General features: G+C 39.4%; 1 protein-coding gene and 1 long non-coding RNA gene across 2 annotated transcripts in view; one reads left to right on the forward strand and one right to left on the reverse strand.

The window, feature by feature from the left end:
* Window positions 1-11,879, forward strand: part of LOC137249554 (uncharacterized) — a 404,307-nt gene extending 392,428 nt beyond the window's left edge. The window contains exon 5 of the mRNA XM_067781183.1: window positions 11,150-11,879. Coding sequence (XP_067637284.1) covers window positions 11,150-11,281 — 132 coding nt within the window. The 3' untranslated portion in view covers window positions 11,282-11,879. The remainder of the gene's footprint in view (window positions 1-11,149) is intronic.
* Window positions 564-19,956, reverse strand: part of LOC137249556 (uncharacterized) — a 280,890-nt gene continuing 261,497 nt past the window's right edge. The window contains exon 5 of the long non-coding RNA XR_010952416.1: window positions 564-1,223. This is a non-coding gene — a long non-coding RNA (uncharacterized lncRNA). The remainder of the gene's footprint in view (window positions 1,224-19,956) is intronic.

The raw sequence follows: 19,956 nt of genomic DNA on the forward strand, positions 1-19,956 counted from the left end.
TTCGAAGTCTGCTGCCTGTGTAATCGTCTTTGAGATCGGCCTTTAAGCATTCTTATGGAAAGAGTATGGTAAGGCGCGTGTTTCACCATGCAGGGACTATCCTCGGGCGCAATACGCGTTTTCGTGTCTCGACTCATATTAGACGAAAAACTATTATCCTAGGACAGTGTTTATATCCAAGTAATGTGAGTCTCTCTGGTCTCCCTGTGCAGATCGGACTATTCTACCGTGTTGGACTTCGGGTGCATTTCAATGTTGGCACGAACGCATCTCATGGCTGCGCCACATCTCACGTTCGGTTTACGGTGCTGCCCCTTTATCCCTATAGAAAAAAAATCTGCGCCTGTTTCATAAGTTAGAAGCTCTTGCAGTGTATTGTGGTACTCAGCTCTGCGATTTCATTTCATTAAAAAAAAAAAAATAAAATAAAAATTAAAAACAAAATTGTTTGTTTCTTAAATTTTATTACATGAAATATTTTCACAACATTTACGCTTTTTTCGTGTAAGTATTTTAGGTGGAGAAGCCACCACATAGGCCATGTACAATCCCGGCTATTCCGGCTTGCACTGTGGGCACGATAAGCAACGTTGTGCTAAGGCAGCAAGTGAGCGAGCACCGATTCACCAATATGGGCGGCCGATCCACAAGTAACTCACTGCATGAAGTGAAATTCCTAACAACAACCTGTGCTTCTGCAGAAATGAAATACGGTCACACATTACGTCGAACACAGCCAAATGTTTCCGACGAACAGGAGCTGGCTTGCAAATATACTTTTGCACATAAAGTCGTCGGCTTCTTTGAAATAGCCACGCTTGGTGTACACCGTTGTTAAAACCGCATTTTCAGGCATCACAAAGGAAGAAAGCACAATTCCCTGGGAGACGCGCGTCACCCTGTCTCAACTCGATCTGGATGTCCTTATTTCCCCCATGCTAGGAAACTTCCAGTTTCAATAGGGTTGTCCCATAGACATCTGTGTGTTAGAGGCGTTGCTTCTACATTGAAATTAAGAGGATGATTGGTGCCATGCGGAGACACATTATATTGAGGACATACATTGAGTGTGGCAGAGTTGGTTTTGGATAAATAACGAAGTTGTGCCACAGTAAGGCCCTTCTCTTTGGGAAGTTCAGAATGTAGTGCGCCGGACATTTATCGGCATAAGGCTCTGTCGATCTTGGTAGTTCTGAGCGTGGTGTTTTTATAGGATTCCAGGCCTGTAAAAAAAAAACAAATATATTATATAATTAAAATCAAATAAAATGTAAAAAATGAATATAAAATTCGAGAAATAAAATATAAAATTAACAAACAACAAGTAAGGAAGGTTAAGTTCAGGTGTAACCGAACATTACATACTCAGTTGAGAGTTTTGGGGACAAAATAAGGGAAAATCACCATGTAGAAAAATGAACCGAGGGAAACCCTGGAATGTGTTTGTATGACATTTGTATCAAATGAAAGGCATTAAAGAGTATTTTATGAGGGAGTGGGCCATAGTTCTATAGGTGGACGCCATTTAGGGATATAGCCATAAAGGTGGACCAGGGGTGACCCTAGAATTTGTTTGTGCAATATGGGTATCAAAAGAAAGGTGTTAATGAGTATTTTAAAAGGGAGTAATCCTTAGTTCCATAGGTGGGCGCCGTTTCGAGATATCGCCACATAGGTGGACCAGGGGTGACCCTAGAATTTGTTTGTACAATATGGGCATCAAACGAAAGGCGTTAATGAGTATTTTAAAAGGGAGTGGGCCTTAGTTCTATAGGTGGACCCCGTTTCGAAATATCGCCATAAAGGTGGACCAGGGGTGACTCTAGAATGTGTTTGTACAATATGGGTATCAAATTAAAGGTATTAATGAGGGTTTTAAAAGGAAGTGGTGGTTGTTGAATAGGTGGTCGCATTTTCGAGATATCGCCATAAAGGTGGACCAGGGGTGACCCTAGAATTTGTTTGTACAATATGGGTATCAAAAGAAAGGTGTTAATTAGTATTTTAAAAGGGAGTAATCCTTAGTTCCATAGGTGGACGCCGTTTCGAGATATCGCCATAAAGGTGGAGCAGGGGTGACCCTAGAATTTGTTTGTGCAATATGGGTATCAAAAGAAAGGTGTTAATGAGTATTTTAAAAGGGAGTAATCCTTAGTTCCATAGGTGGGCGCCGTTTCGAGACATCGCCTTAAAGGTGGACCAGGGGTGACCCTAGAATTTGTTTGTACAATATGGGTATCAAAAGAAAGGTGTTAATGAGTATTTTAAAAGGGAGTAATCCTTAGTTCCATAGGTGGGCGCCGTTTCGAGATATCGCCACATAGGTGGACCAGGGGTGACCCTAGAATTTGTTTGTACAATATGGGCATCAAACGAAAGGCGTTAATGAGTATTTTAAAAGGGAGTGGGCCTTAGTTCTATAGGTGGACCCCGTTTCGAAATATCGCCATAAAGGTGGACCAGGGGTGACTCTAGAATGTGTTTGTACAATATGGGTATCAAATTAAAGGTATTAATGAGGGTTTTAAAAGGAAGTGGTGGTTGTTGAATAGGTGGTCGCATTTTCGAGATATCGCCATAAAGGTGGACCAGGGGTGACCCTAGAATTTGTTTGTACAATATGGGTATCAAAAGAAAGGTGTTAATTAGTATTTTAAAAGGGAGTAATCCTTAGTTCCATAGGTGGACGCCGTTTCGAGATATCGCCATAAAGGTGGAGCAGGGGTGACCCTAGAATTTGTTTGTGCAATATGGGTATCAAAAGAAAGGTGTTAATGAGTATTTTAAAAGGGAGTAATCCTTAGTTCCATAGGTGGACGCCGTTTCGAGATATCGCCATAAAGGTGGGCCAGGGGTGACTCTAGAATTCGTTTGTGCAATATGGGTATCAAACGAAAGGAGTTAATGAGTATTTTTAAAGGGAGTGGGCCTTAGTTCTATAGGTGGGCGCCTTTTCGAGGTATCGCAATAAAGGTGGACCAGGGGTGACTCTAGACTTTGTTTGTACGATATGGGTATCAAATGAAAGGTGTTGATGAGTATTTTTAAAAGGGAGTGGGTCCTCGTTCTATAGGTGTTCGCCTTTTCGAGATATCGCCATAAAGGTGGCCCAGGGGTGACTTTAGAATATGTTTGTACCATATGGGTATCAAATGAAAGGTGTTAATGAGTATTTTAAAAGGGCGTGGGGCTTAGTTCTATAGGCGGACGCCTTTTCGAGATATCGCCATAAAGGTGGACCAGGGGTGACTCTAGAATGAGTTTGTACGATATGGGTATCAAATTAAAGGTATTAATGAGAGTTTTAAAAGGGAGTGGTGGTAGTTGTATATGTGAAGGCGTTTTCCAAATAACGACCAAAATGTGGACCAGGGTGACCCAGAACATCATCTGTTGGATACCGCTAATTTATTTATATATGTAATACCTGCCAAGATTTTAAGGGTTTTTATTTCGCCCTGCAGAACTTTTTCATTTTCTTCTACTTAATATGGTAGGCGTCACAACCATTTTATAAAGTTTTTTCTAAAGTTATATTTCGCGTCAATAAAACAATCCAATTACTTTACCATGTTTCATCCCTTTTTTCGTATTTGGTATAGAATTATGGCATTTTTTCATTTTTCGTAATTTTCAATATCGAAAAAGTGGGCGTGGTCATAGTCGGACTTCGTTCATTTTTCATACAAAGATAAAGTGAGTTCAAGTAAGCACGTGAACTAAGTTCGTTAAAGATATGTCGATTTATGCTCAAGTTATCGTGCTAACGGCCATGCGGAAGGACAGACGGACGAAAACAGTTAACATCATAAAATCTATGCACCTACCAAATTTCAAAAGGATTGGTTATCTTTTGTTCGACTTATGGCGTTAAAAGTATCCTAGACAAATTAAATGAAAAAGGGCGGAACCACGCCCATTTTGAAATTTTCTTTTATTTTTGTATTTTGTTGCACCATATCATTACTGGAGTTGAATCTTGACATAATTTACTTATATACTGTAAAGATATTAAATTTTTTGTTAAAATTTTACTTTAAAAAAATTTTTTTTTTAAAAGTGGGCGTGGTCCTTCTCCGATTTTGCTAATTTTTATTAAGCGTACATATAGCAATAGGAGTAACGTTCTGCCAAATTTCATCATGATATCTTCAACGACTGCCAAATTACAGCTTGCAAAAATTTTAATTTTCCTTCTTTTAAAAGTGGGCGGTGCCACGCCCATTGTCCAAAATTTTACTAATTTTCTATTTTGCGTCATAAGTTCAACTCATCTACCAAGTTTCTTCGCTTTATCTGTCTTTTGTAATGAATTATCGCACTTTTTCGATTTTTCGAAATTTTCGATATCGAAAAAGTGGGCGTGGTTATAGTCCGATATCGTTGATTTTAAATAGCGATCTGAGATGAGTGCTCAGGAACCCACATACCAAATTTCATCAAGATACCTCAAAATTTACTCAAGTTATCGTGTTAACGGACGAACGGACGGACGGACGGACGTGGCTCAATCAAATTTTTTTTCGATCCTGATTATTTTGATATATGGAAGTCTATATCTATCTCGATTCCTTTATATATGTACAACCTACCGTTATTCAATCAAACTTAATATACTCTGTGAGCTCTGCTCAACTGAGTATAAAAAAATACTTGGCGTGATCTACCGCCTGGAAATTTAAGCCGAGTTTTTCTTCCAATTTGAGTCGTGCTTCTTTTTAATTCTACCTACAAATTGGGGTGACGGGACCGACATGTTTTATGCCGACTCCGAGCGAACAAAATACAATAACATAAAAAAGAATGAAATAAAATCGATTTATCAACGAGTTATCGGTTTGTTATCGATTTATCATTTGGTATCGGACTTTAAGGAATTCTCTATCGGAGTTATCGATTTGTTTTCAAAAAGTTTTCGATTACTTCCGGACATAATGTGTTATCAAAAGAATATTAATTTGTTTCGGAAACTTATAGATTTGTTATTGGAGTGTTATCGATATGTAATCCGCGTGTTATCGATTTTATATCGAAAAGTTATCAATTTTTTATCGGAGTGTTACCAATTTTTTATCATAATGTTATTGATTGGTCAACGATGACTAATCGCTTTGTTGTGAAACAGATACCGAAAAAAACTCAATGACACATGTGCAACCCTTCGATAACAAGTCGATAAGGAAACAATAAAAAATCGATGACAGCCTGATAACAAACCGATAGCAAGCTGATAACAAATCGAAAACACGACGATAATAACTCGCTATCAATAATAAACCGATAATAAAACAATAATTTGTCGGTATCGGTTGTTACCTCTAAGAAGCCACTAAAAACTCTTCTCAAAAAGAGCAAACTTTTTGTTCGACACCCGGCCTAAAATCTCTCGCGCCTTGCATTTATTTTTAGTTGTTTCTGGTAAGGTGACTTCTGTTATGGTTTAACTTCAAGCCCTGGGCGAGCGTTAGTTTACTTTGAAACAGTAGTTTCCTAGACGTTCACCTACATTTTTACACATCTATCTTCAGGAGTACCTGGTACTCACACCTTTTTATAGCTTTCATGAAAATTAAAGCCCGTCAGTCAGTTTGAACGCAAACGCTTCCCTCAATTTTTGAGATATCTTGATAAGCGGGCATATTTAGTTGTCCGATTAGACATTTGTCGGAAGCAGCCAGATCGGACTAGCATATATCCCCCATACAACTGATTTTTAAAAAATATTTTTTTTTTGTCATATCTTCCTCAATTTATTATTAATATTAGGGAAGAATTACAAAATTTAAACACCGAGATGGTTACTAGTGCACTTCTTTCCGGTAGCTGAGTATTAAACTCGAAGTCCCCAATATTCCTACTTCATACTGGCGTTAGGGTACCTCTATCCACTCAGCCATATGAATGCCCTGCTGCGGTTTAGGGGGCTTGGAATATACCCGCGGCAGGTATGCCTGTCGTAAGAGGCGACTAAAATACCAAATTGATTCAAGGGGTTGTGTAGCACAACTCTTTCAAGGGGTTGCCAGCGCAACCGTCAACCGCACTACCTGTAGCGTATCCATCTTTAATAGCCGAGGCTCTGGCGATCCCAAGTTCCTTATGGAACTAGGGGGTGGGAGGGCGGTGTGGCCTCGAAAGTTTCATGTGGTCATACCAAATCGTTCCAGAGATGTTCGGGCTAGTACCTTAATGGTGCTTGTTACCGGATCACACTCCCCAAAGCCTTCGGGGAGTGTCCTTATCGCAATAACAACACAGTATTAAGTATTGTTTTTTTGTTGCTTTTCCTTTTCCTCATTTTTTGAGATATTAGCTTCAAATTTTACCAGATGCTCTCGTATATGGTACTTACAACCAATTGTTCAGATAAAAGTCCCGTCCTTACTTGGTTTTTCTTTGCTTTTGCTCTGTAGAAACTTCATTATCGACGATGAAAATTTTGGGTCGATAAATTTTTCTTCTTCAGAATTAAGTGCTTAATATAATCCATATATTCATTTTATCAAACAAATTCTTAACATTTTCCAGGGCAAAATAATGTAAAAAGCCCCAGTTTTCGTGTTATTTAAATGGCAAAACTTCAAGTTCAGTGGAGGACTTCTTAAAATTAAATTTAAGAGTTCTGCCTGTAAGAGAACTTTTGTTTGGACATATTCTTTGATATTTTCAGGTGAGAGCGAATACAAAATTTTGTAGTTTTTTGACACACCCTAATATTTATATATGTATATTCTCCATAAAATGCCATCGTCTGCAAACCACAAGACGCAGCAACCTCAGCTGCGTATATCAGTGCAATCCTTTAAACTTTTATAAAATTAAGCCAGTGGTTCTTAAATTATTCTCGAAAAAAATCCTAATGAGAGCAACCATCGCACTCGACTAAAGTAAATTCCTGACGAGTGCTCAACCATTTCCTCATGCAGCTAGCACTTCCTACATATAATGTTACTGACGAGGCTTAACTTTTAAGCATGTGACGCCAGAAGGCAGCGCCCAGTTAGTATGCCCACCGTGAGACTTAAATATTTTCTCTTCAGTTGTATGAGCCACTTTGTGAGTCTAATATCGTAAGATTTTCACATGATCTTAGAAATTTTGCAGGTCCGCGCTTCTGTCTACGCCTTTCCTGCTTGATGGATCATTTGCAACTGCTGTCTCCTTTTGATTTCTCCCAAACGGATTGCGACGTTTGCCGTTGATTCAGCGACTGCTACACCCTCCTTTATCAACTCATCAGCCTTTGCGTTACCTTCTACCGCTTTATGAGTATCAAACCAGTACAGATGTATGTTTCTGCCTGAGTGAAGTTTTTCCAAAGCTTCTTTGCATTCCGGGCCACTTTTTGATAAAGTACTGTGTGACATTATTGCCTTAATCGCCGCCTGACTATCAATAAATATACTGACGCGACTGCAGCTTAAGCACGCTTCCTCCAGAATTTCTGCTTGCTTTTTTAACTTGGAGCCATCTGTATACACGTGAATTGTTTGTTTTGTCATTTCTGCACCCTCGCGCCAACCCTCCGGATCAACTGTGGCCCCCAGAACTCTTTTGAAGCTCAGGCACGGGACCATATATCCTGTTTGCCTAATATTATATGCCGCTATACTGCTATGGCCATACGGCCTGCACTCAAGCTGCCCCGAGGACCTAAGCCTTGTTGCCGTTGCTAATGCGATATTTTTGCCCATTAGGTCTGCAGGCGGGATGTGTAGAATGGCACATAATGCTGCTGCTAACGGGGGTTTTAGGGCTTCTCTTATGCTTATTATTGATAATCTGCATACCTCTTCTAGTTTTTGGGTATAAATTAGTGTATTTTGGGTATAGTTACGTACTTTTTTAAGCGGCCCCAGCGCAATATATACATAGCTTCTCCAACCCGATTATCAACCTCGCCCACCCGTCGCGAATCCTGTTTCTTTATCTGGCAACTCCAAGCTCCTCATGCATCTAGGGATTGGGAGGGCGTTATGGCCTTGAAGGTCTCATGTGGTCATACTAAATCGATCCCGGGATGGTCGGGCTGGTACCTTATTGGTGCTTGTTACCGGAATGTTCCGGATCTGTGTCAGACAAAGGACCACCAACATCGATAACACTCCCAAAGGCCTTCGGAAAGTGTCCTTATTGCTGCAACAACAACAACACCATCCTCTTGTATGCATACAGCGCCGCGAAGGCTTACTTCACTCTCTCTTCCACATCGAGTTTCCACGACAACTTGCAAATGCTGCCCTAACAAACTCAAAGAAGACGCTCCCAAAATATTATGAGTCTTCGCGCAAAGGAGTTTAACCAATTTACAGAGATCATCTTAATGTCTTTAATAAGATAAAAACTTCATCACTCATCTCTGGTGAAGTACGAACATCAGTGCAGTGTTGGTAACGCGAGCTTTTATATCTCTTTTTAATTGCTTTTGACTGCATTTGCTTTTGTTCAAATTTTCGCTCACCATTTTCTGTTTTTTGCATTGTATTTGCAATGCATTTTTAACACTCAACAGTCAACGGTGAGCGCTGTGCTTTGGCATTTTGTTACTTTTTTGCCTTTCATTTATGTTTTTTTTTTAACTCTCACTGCTGTTATTGATTGGGTCAAAGACCTGTATGAGGTCGTTTATGCACCGGTGTAAGAAGCAGTTTGTATGTATGTACATATGTGTGTGATATTGCATACGAACATTTGTGACATGTAATAAGTCAAACAAAAAAACACGATGCATATTTGTTTGTAAGCTGATATAACATTCGTTAGTATATGCCGCATGAGTAGTGAGCAAACTGAGTAAAATACGAGCCCAAAGCATGCAATTAATTGTAGAGAACACGTAGTAATACGTGTGGTATGAGCAAGTCATTGCATATGAACTTCACGTGATGAGCTATTGAGTTGAAGAAAAGTTTAAATTACTTAAAAGCTTATAGTTCTTTGTGCAAAGTTATTAACATATTTCTCTGTAAAAGAGAGAGAGCGACTGTAATAAGTAGAGACCAAGAAATTTAGTGTGGAGTGCAGTTTTTGTTTCTGTTAGGATTGTGGTTGGATTTTTTGCAGCACTGGTTTTTTACTAACATAAATTTGATCATTTCCTTCCTCATGGTATTGTTGGGGTAGCGATAAGGACACTCGGAGAGTGTACGGTACGTTCCGGTAACAAGCACCATAAAGGTACTAGCCCGACCAACTCGGGAACGATTTGGTATGCCCACATGGAACCTTCTAGGCCATAACGCCCTCCGACCCCCTAGATCCATCAGGAGTTTGGGGTCACCAGAGCCTCGACTATTAATCCGCCACGGATAGGTGAGATTGACAATTGGGTTGGAGAAGCTATATATTGCGCTGGCAACCCCTTGAGAGGGTTGCGCTACACAACCCCGTGAATCAATTTGGTATTTTAGTCGCTCCTTACGACAGGCATACCTACTGCGGGTATATTCTTAGCCCCTTAACCCGCTGGGGCATTTCTTTCCTCATTAATAACGTTAGTATTTGGTTTATGAAACTTACATCAACATATATTGGGTCGCAGATCATATTTCAATAGCCCATCGAATGAAAAGTAGCCGAAACTTATGAAGCATATACCCTAGACGACCTCATCAGATTGAGCAAGTTGAAAAGACTAGAACCCAGAACGGGGTTGCAAAGTGTCGAATATTGTGCGGGATTCTTACGACATATGCAATAATAAGCAATTATCGTAGTTTCTGATGTTGTTGTTGTCATGTAGGTCCTCTAACGGGAGTCCAAGGAAACTGGCAGTTTCAATAGGGGTGGACCATAGGGTGATTCCACAGGTAGGTTTCACATTACAATTGAAAAGATGGCTGGTGTCATGTGAGGACATATCGTATGCAGGACCTACTTTACGTATGTCGGGGTTGGTTCTGGACAAATAAGAGTTTAAGAGTATCCAGAACGAAGTTGGGCCAAGAGTATGATAAAGTGTACTGATAACAGGGTTTACCGGGCGCGTCTTGGCAAAGGCGTTTACCGATTCTGTATGCACTTTGCTTAGGGCCCCCTCATGCCTAGAAGGTGAAAATATTATCGAACGTTACCTCTAAGATCTTTGGGTGACCGACAGTCGGTAGCGTGACACCATTGACGTGAAAATCCACTATTTGCATCATCTGTTCCTTCCGCGTCGTAAACATAGTGGCCGTGGATTTTGTCGGTGATAATGCCAGGTTGCGCGAGATGGAGAAACTAGAAAGACCGGCGAGATAGCTGTTTAATTTAGAACCTAATTTATCTATTGAGGGGCAAGGTCACATTGCCATATACGTGCACAGTCGTCGGCATAGGAAATGATTGTAACTACTCCTGGTTGGGAAGAGAGCTTTGATATGTAGAAATTAAACAGAAGCGAGGATAGAACTCCACCCTCTGGTACCCCCGCTTAATTCTCCTAGGCTTTGAAACTTCGTTCTTAAATTGAACCGACGCTTACCGACTATTTGCGGTCCATCTTTTTAGACAGAGGATGGTGTGAGCCTTCTATGTCTTAGAGTAGCATGCCGTGGTTGACTGTGTCAAAAGCTTTTGACAGGTCGAGTGCCACGAGCACCATTCTTTGATGGAGTTTTTCTGATTCAGTCCGTAAGTTTGAGTGTTGTATGGCATTTGGTGCGATGGTAGTGCTAAGGGGAGCCATGTTGATGGGTGGCTAGGCGAAGATTCGCCGTGAAAAGAGGGAGCAGGACGGTTTCTAATGTTGCCTACGTTAGCTGGTTTACCAGGTTTTAGTAGTGGACTTATTTGACGTTCTCCATTGTTCGGGAATGACAAAGGACTTCAACAACAGGTTGAAAACGTGCGTTTGGTAGTTTATTCCCTCAGCGCAAAGGTTTTTTAGCATTGGCTTGGCTGTTCAGTAGTTGGTGATCAATGGCTGTTGCAACTAAAAGCTAATAAATAAGGTCTAGTCTGTGACAGCAACTTTAGGAAGTGCATAAGAGGATCACTACGCCCTCAGTGCAGATTCTCGATATATAGTTCGGTAAATCTGTTTTATGAATTTGAAATTTCATAAATATCAATATACTAAGTACTTATTAGTCTACCAAATATTGAAGACCTTAAGATTAACTCATTTCACTGAGGTACTTATAAAAATGTCTCTTTCTCATTTAAGGAATGTCAACCTGTCTCTGCAACACCTGCAATAGCAAAAACAACATTAAGTAAGTACAAACCGAAGAATTTATTTGAACTTTTTGCCGCTGAAAACTTCTTTAAAATCGAGGCCGATTTTTTTTTTTTTTAAAGCTGTTTAGAGAAATTTATAAGAGGATTGACCTCACTATTTCGGAAGCCTATCGAAACAAAGTCGCTAATAAAAATCAAAAAAATTCATTCTTCCCATTCAAATTAACAGAGAGTCTCAGGTCCCACTGTGTCTAGAAACTAGTAGGCTGCCAGTTGAAAGTAGTGTTTCTCAGTCGGAAATTGTAGTCGTGAAGAACGCAGCAGGAATTATGGAGAAAGCGTGCTTAAGCTGTACTTTTTATACCTATCGGCACCCCAGATGACAAATCGCGTCTTCAGTCTGATTTGGATAGCTTTGTTATGTGGTTTGATGAGTACAAAATGGAACATAACTTAAAAAATGTAAGTACATGTGCTGCAGGAGGAGAGCTTTGCCAGTACATAGCTGCAACATTGGTGACCACCTAATTGAGCAGACTACAAGCTTCATTGACTTTGGTGTTGCAAAGTACCGTAAAATAGATTTTAAGTCTTATATTGAAAGTTGTGTAAGCCGAGCTAGAGGGCTTTTAGCATTAGTTAAACGTTGCTCAAATGAGTTCAATAACCTCTGACTTCATTACCAAACTCGTTTCACCTCATTAGATAGACCACACAGTACTTAATCGAGAAGTGTACCGCAATGCAGAAATCATTGGAGAGACATCGCTCAGGACGGACCATACATCTTCACTGGATTCCCAGTCATATAGGGATGGAAGGTAACAAAAAAGTCAATGAGTTGCCAAAGGAGGATGCAGCACTCGATGAATTGACGTTAAACGTCTTAATTCTTTTGAGATAAATCAAATGGAGACAGGAATTGCATATTATCCATCAAGCAGGAAAATCGTGGATCGAACAAGGTGCTGCAAAATTTCTAAGATCATATGCAAATCCTGCAAAACTAGACTTCGAAAATTGTTCATATCTCTAAATAGAGAAGGTGTAAGTCTCATGGTGGGTATATTGATATTGGAAGTGCGGACGGCAGGAAGAAAAGGCTGAGCACGTCTTGTCTTTGTATCCTGCGCTTGCAACGTCAAGGCTCCAGCTACAAAAGGCGGTGGAGTTGTCAGATATTGATAATCAAGCTAGGTGCTTCTAGTATTTGCCAAGAGGCCGAAGTTATTTTTTAACGGAAGTCATGGCACTTTATTCGAGGTTTTTCGTTTACTCGTCAAACAAATTACGGTAACACTATGGATATATTCAGTTTATATGAGTTTATGATTGAGCGGTCAGTTCAACCTAACATTGAACCAAAGGACTTTCAGTTTTGAGCTACCGAACCGATGTTCCAAACAAACTTAATTTCCGGCCTGGAAACGTGCCATTTTAATATCCCATACGGTTTTGCAGATACGGACCTATACTTGTTTATAATCTCGCACCTAATTAGCGACGAATGCGCAATAAAATACCAGCTAAGTTCTATTTCAATCAGTGAAAGGTGCTTCGCTAAGTTAACGTCTACATTCACGTGTACTTATTAAAGTATCCAAAATAAGCACTTATAATAGAGTGACAAGATTTTTCTTTTCGCACCTAATCAGCGCCAAATAGGCAACAAAATACTAGCTAAGTCGCATTTCAAATCAGTGAAGGGTGTCTGTTTTTACGAGGGTACTTCGCTAAGTTCACGTTTATGAAGGCTTTGATTATACCATATATGTAATACTCCTATATTGCTAATAGAAAATGCTCGCAATGTGTTACAGCAATATATCGGCACTCTAATGTTTGGGAATGTACCTAGCCTTTTGTAGCAATATAAGAGTATTACATATATGGTTTATACATACATATACGGTAAACAAAATATTTCAAAAACATTATTTACAGAAGATTGTTGCTCTAAAACAGAACTGAATAGTTTAGCAAAAATTTAAAAAATTTAAATTATATTCTGGTAAATTGATTTGCCTATTTCCTAGCAGCATGTTTCAACTCTTCACTGCTGTGAAGCTTTCTTTCAAGTCTTTTCTAAATATGGACTGAAGTTTGGTATATTAAAGTCAAAGCGTGATTTTTGAATGCTTATTTGCTATATTACATACATACACACTACATATTTAGAGATAAAAATGAAAGCATTTGCAATAAGAAAATTAAAAAAAATTATTTTTAGTTGCGGCAAACTTCCAAACTTCAAAAACTAATTTAAAGGAACCACATTCGATAAATGTCAAATGAAATGCTGATTCGAGACCCCCAAAAATTGAGGCACGTTCAAGTAGCATGACATGACACACATTTAAACATACGTAACAGTGTACAATATGCCGGAAAATGTTGTGTTGTGTGCAGTACAGAGCATACAGAAAATATCGGGCAAATAAAAACAAAAAACGAAATTGAAAAACGAGCAAAAATACAACACCAAATCGCCATTTTTGGCCCAGTTGAACTCCAAAATGTGCTATGTCAAGCTACATGCAACATGCAACATGCCTCATTCACATACATACATAACTAACACCAGCCAAGTGCGCTTTGCTTTCATACTCATTTTCAATTTTCCATTTCATTTTCATTTTTCAAAGCAGCTTTTAAATTTTCTATAACGGAACCTAAAGTTGAGACAGTCAGAGGAGAACAGCCAGTCGTCCGCAAAGTATTTTCATTCGCTATTCAACTGCAAGTATTGCGCAATATGCCACACAAACAAACCTACACCGCTGCTGGCACACAAAATTCAAAACTGCAATCATTTGCTATAAAATAAAATAGCGCAAAATATTCCAGAAAAAAAAATAGGCAAAATGAAAAGGTGAAGTTGCAAATAAAAGTCGGCAAAACAGAAAAAAACTTTTCTTTTGTTGTTGTTGCCGGAAAGCGTTTGCAATTTCGCTGCACATGAATTACGTAATCGCAATTGAAGTTGTTTCACAAACAAATGGCAGATATCTATTTACATCGACTTGCTAAATTACTGTAACTGATGTATATTTTTACATTGGGGTGGGTCAAAATAACTAAGGGAGGAAATTTGAATTTTGTGAAAAAAATTTTTACTTTTAGTTTAATATAATTATAGTTTAAAAAACTAAATAGCACGCCGTAGCACAGAGGTTCGTGTCTCCGCTATTAAGCGTAACTCGTTTTGTTATTTAACCACTGCCTTTTTCAATAATTGCCGCTAGATGGGTTCCTTTGCGCGCCTAGCCTAGAGAGTTACAAACATACAAGTGAAGCTAATGTAAGCGTGTTAAAAATGACAAAAGCCGTAAGAATTTCCATACCCGTAGCAAGAAGGTTTGTCCGACAGTGCGTGTATGGTTATGAAATGGATCTATACGATAGTACCCGTTGGTTCTGTTCGAGAGTAAGCATAGGGGTATATATACACAACCAGTTCGACACTACCCATTCAGCCTTAATGAGGTACAACTGGTCTCTCCAGAGAACATGCTCAAACAAAAGCGATCACTCCAACCCATATGAGATCAAAGCTGACTTTAGACGCATACTTCTTTGTGATTCATCACAGATTCATCTCAGATTAATAGAATTTTCAGATATTATACAAAAGATAGGCGGGCGCCGTGTTGTGTGGTAGCTTGCTCAGCCTGCCACACCGATGATCCTGGGTTCACGCCCCGGGCAAAGCAATATCAAAATATTAGAAACAAATTTTTTCAATTAGAAGACACTTTTTCTAAGCGGGGGCGCCCTTTGGCAGTGTTTGGCAAGCAATACGAGTGTATTTCTGCCATGAAAAGTTTCTCAGTGAAAACTCGTCTGGCCTGCATATGCCGTGCGTAGTCGGCATAAAACAAGTAGGTCCCGTCTCGCCAATTTGTAGGAAAAATTTAAAAAGGAGCACGACGCAAATCGGAAGAGAAGCTCGACCTAAAATCTTTTCGGAGGTAATTGCGCCTTACATTTATTTTGCTTTACTTATTTTATACAAAAGATTTAGTTTTTAAAATAATTTGGTCTGCATTATACTCCCAATCGGTCTAAGAAGTAAAACGATGCAGATTTCGAGTATACTTTCTGGTTTTATATTTATTATTATAGATCTTTTGTTATTGAACTTTCAGTCTTTTACTGTATGTGGAGGCTTTTAATGTATTTAGGTGCCTCTTCAGGATTTTTACTCCATTTCACAAATGGGTTAAGTCTCTACCTTGCCAGAGCGGCGCATTCGCACAGCATGTCAACGGGCGTTTCATTCTCCACCGCACAAAAGCGAAAGTTTGTGCTATGAACAGATCCAACTTATTTAGGTGATATCGTAGACTAGAGTGTCCTGTATAGCACCCAGCGAAAGTTCGTTGGTTCTCTCTGCTTAAAGTAATGAATTGGACTGATACTCTCGTTGCTGGGAGTGTAAACATTTTGACCTGTCTTTTCCATGGGCATTCAAACAATAAAATGCTACTATAGCACACTCATTGGCTAAGTAGTCTGCCTGTTCATTACCTTAATCTCCCTGAAAACTCTGGTGTTGTTCTCATTCCCGTTTGGTTCGCAACGATTTCGGGTTTAACATCTCTTTGAGAAGCTGTTATCAGCTTTTGCACACAAAATTGTCGAGCGTAAATGGTGTAGTGGCTAGATGCCCCGTTCGATAGTTCTTCGTTTGAAATCAGACCACAAACATAACTTTTTAAATAACAATTTTTTATGTTTGTTTTTTATTTTGAATTAAATATTTTGTCTGTAGGGATCCGAAGCCACTTCCACCAAGCTCCTCACAGAAAAAGAGGATCGGGCTGGCATCGTAGCTGTATCAGATCAATATCCGACAAAGGAGTGTTTTTACCACAACAAAAACAAGAGCAAGGTCTGACTCACTGTCACGACGTGTTACGAAGCGATGAGCTTTGTAGCAAAATAAACAGCTATCTCCCTGATCTCTCCAGTTTATTCGCCTCGCGAAACCTGACATTGCCACCTACTAAATCATCGGCGACCTTATTTACAAATTGGACGCTCCAAATGTCGACCATATTGAACATCCACGTCGATGGCGCCACGCTTACCGACTGTCTTACATCCCAAAATCTTGGGTGTGACGCTCGATGAGGATCTATATTTTGGAGAGCATGCAGCTGCAATTGTTCCGAAAATCCAGAGCTGTAGTAAAATCCTCAAATCTCTTGCTGACAGTACTTGGGGTAAAGATAAAGAAACGCTCATTACCACTTACAAAGCAATTGACCAGCCGATTGCATGCTACGCGTCCCCGATATTGTCGCCAAGCCTAAAAACTACTCACTGCAACAAGCCACAGGCCTGCCAAAATACCGCCCTCAGAACCGCTACGGGCTGTCTTCTTATGTCCCTAGAACACCACCTACATAATAAGGCGAGAATACTCCCCATTAGGGAGAGAAATGAAATGCTAACCAAACAGTTTCTGTTGAATACATAGAAACCTGTACATCCCAACAGACATCTGATTGATGAGCCTACACCGCCACGGGGCTTAAGGGGTTATCTCCGTAAGCATTATGGGGAAATACGGCATCTGAGAACACAGCCGTATGAACCCAAAACCACAAGCAGGTCCTCAGTGAACTCCAAAAACAGGCGTCGGACCTCTATGTCAGGAATTCCCTGATGAATCCTGTACTCAAAGAACAATACCCTAAACTTGCAGAAGAGGAACGCACACTCCCTAGGGAAACGCGAGTCACTCTAGCTCAACTTCGATCTGGATACTGTAACAAGTTAAACTCTTACCTATCCAGAATCAACATACATACAAAATGTGTGTCCTGCTTATAATGTGTCCCCACATGACACCAACCATCCCAACTGGTCCACCTCCGTTGAAACAACAAGTTTCCTTGGACTCCCGTTAAAGGACATTCAAGACAATTTGTAATTGTCCGCATCTATTGGATGGGGCGGCTCACTGCTACAACAACAACAACAACAACGAGTTACGAAAGAGCGACCTTACGCTACGACGAAATACTCATAGGAAAACAATTGCAAGCGTTGGAGGATGTAGCAGGCGACCACCAGTTATGGTTTGAAAGTAAGCCGGCTTCTGTAGGCAGTAACAACGATAATCATCATGGAAATACATTTCTTGAAACATCACATTACATCTGATCCACTCTAATGTCATATATTCATTACTGCAAGCGAATGCATACTCAGATGTTGTTGCTGTCTGCTGCTATCAGTGTCTCAAGCTTCGTCGCTTCTAATTAATTTTTTTCAATTGCACTTTTCTATAAAATGAAAAATAGCTGCATATATACTTAGATATGTCAATGATATAACAACCTGCATACATATACAAAAACTCGTATGTTTACAAAGTAAATTTGTGTCAAAAACCTCTGCATATGCCGCAAAAGCTTACAAACTTCGCTAGCCTGCTTCAAATGCAGTCCAGCAAATAACGAGCTTTATATAAATATATGTATGTAGATATTTTTTTCAAACAAGCTGCATATTCGTCTTTCTCAACTGCTGCTAATCCCATCGCATCGACGTCCCCCGGCGCTGTCCGTTTCTGGTTTTGCTATGTCACTTGTTGATTGTTATCTCATTAGCTTTGTTGTTGTTGTTCTTGTTATATCACCACTTATAGCTAAGTAAAGTTACTCTTGTTGTTGTTATTGTTGTTTGGCCGCTTTTGCAAACTTTTCCGCTTTTCACGTTCAACGACGATGATCGTCATGTATTCTCTATCATTTATTACTTTGCTTTTTCTTCTTTTTTATTATTAACAATTTTTCTTCTTTCTTTATTTCACGTTAACTTGAGGCTTTGCGGTTTGTGTTTTTTAATGCTGCTGCTTGTGTCCTGCTTTTTGGGTTTGTTAGTTTTTTTTTTTTGTGAACATTAGATTTAGCAGTAAAATTGAGCTTGGCCTGTGGCTCAAGATTGGCCGATTTCGTAATACCTTTCTCACACGCGTGGGTTGTTAGTTTTAAAACCAGCGTTTATCACTTTAAGCGCGCTGCTGACTTTTGGAACTGTGTAAAGAAGACGAAGATATCTCACAGTGCTCTAGTTTCTTAAGAATTCCTCTATCAAGGGTTTCACCCAAAGAAAAAAATCTCAACGTGAATGGTGGAAGAGCGAAGAAGAGCGTTATGGACAAGAGCAAATCGTTCCAAACTGCTTATCTCTGGGCTCGCAATACCATCATAATTTGTCTGGACAACCTTGAGCAGTCTAAGAGATGCGCCAACCAACCAATAAACCTATATGGTACCCAGGACCGTGAATGCAAGACAGAGAACTTCACAGCGCCATTACCGCGCACTCAGTCGGAAGGCTAGCTGAGATTTTTTTTTTATACTCAGCTGAGCAGAGCTCACTTGGTAGGTGCGTTGACCTAATGACGCAAAATAAAAAATTACAAAAATTTTGAACAATGGGCGTGGCACCGCACACTTTTAAAAGATGGTAATTTAAAAGTTTTGCAAGCCGTAATTTGGCAGTCGTTGAAGATATCATGATGAAATTTGGTAGGCACGTTACTCCTATGACTATATGTGCGCTAAATAAAAAAACGGATGACGAACACGCCCACTTTTAAAAAAATTTTTTTTAAAGTCTAATTTTAACAAAAAATTTAATATCTTTACAGTATAAAAGTAAATTATGTCAACATGCGACTCCAGTAATGATATCGTGCAATAAAATACAAAGATAAAAGAAAATTTCAAAATGGGCGTAACTCCGCCCTTTTTCATTTAATTCGTGTAGAACACTTTTAATGCCATAAGTCAAACAAAAATTTACCAATCCTTGTGAAATTTGGTAGGGACATAGATTCTATGACGATAACTGTTTTCTGTGAAAATGGGCAAAATCAGTTGAAGCCACGCCCAGTTTTTATACACAGTCGACCGTCTGTCTTTACTAAACTCAGTTCTCGTACTTATCTGAACTCACTTTGTATTGGTATAAAAAATGGCTGAAATCCGACTATGACCACGCCCACTTTTTCGATATCGAAAACTTCGAAATATGAAAAAAATGCCAAATACGAAAAAAGAGATAAAACATGGTAATTGGATTGGTTTATTGACGCAAAATATAACTCTAGAAAAAACTTTGTAAAATGGGTGTGATACCTACCATATTAAGTAGAAGAAAATGAAAAAGTTCCGCAGGGCGAAATCAAAAGCCTTTGGAATCTTGGCAGGAATACTGTTCGTGGTATGACATATATAAATAAATTAGCGGTACCCGACAGAAGATGTTTTGGGTCACCCTGGTCCACATTTTGGTCGGTATCTCGAAAACGCCTTCACATGTACAACTAAGGGCTGCTCCCTTCTAAAACCCTCATTAATATTTTTAATTTGATACCCATATCGTACAAACGCATTCTAGAGTCACCCCTGGTCCACCCTTATTGCGATATCCCTAAATGGCGTCCACCTATAGAACTATGACCCATTCCCTCATAAAATACTCTTTAATACCTTTCCTTTGATACACATGTCATACAAACACATTCCAGGGTTACCCTAGGTTCATTTTGCTAAATGGTGATTTTCCCTTATTTTGTCTCCAAAGCTCTCAGCTGAGTATGTAATGTTCGGTTACACCCGAACTTAGCCTTCCTTACTTGCTTTATATACTTAGGTTCCCTCATATAAAAATCCCTTCCTTCGAGGAAAATACTAGCAACATCGTTTGAAAGTTTTTTTTTTTATCACGGTCAGGGGAAACAATTTAAGGCCCATTATTTGAAGTCAAATA

Source organism: Eurosta solidaginis, chromosome 4 (genome assembly GCF_040869045.1).
Source record: "Eurosta solidaginis isolate ZX-2024a chromosome 4, ASM4086904v1, whole genome shotgun sequence".
NCBI lineage: Eukaryota > Metazoa > Arthropoda > Insecta > Diptera > Tephritidae > Eurosta > Eurosta solidaginis.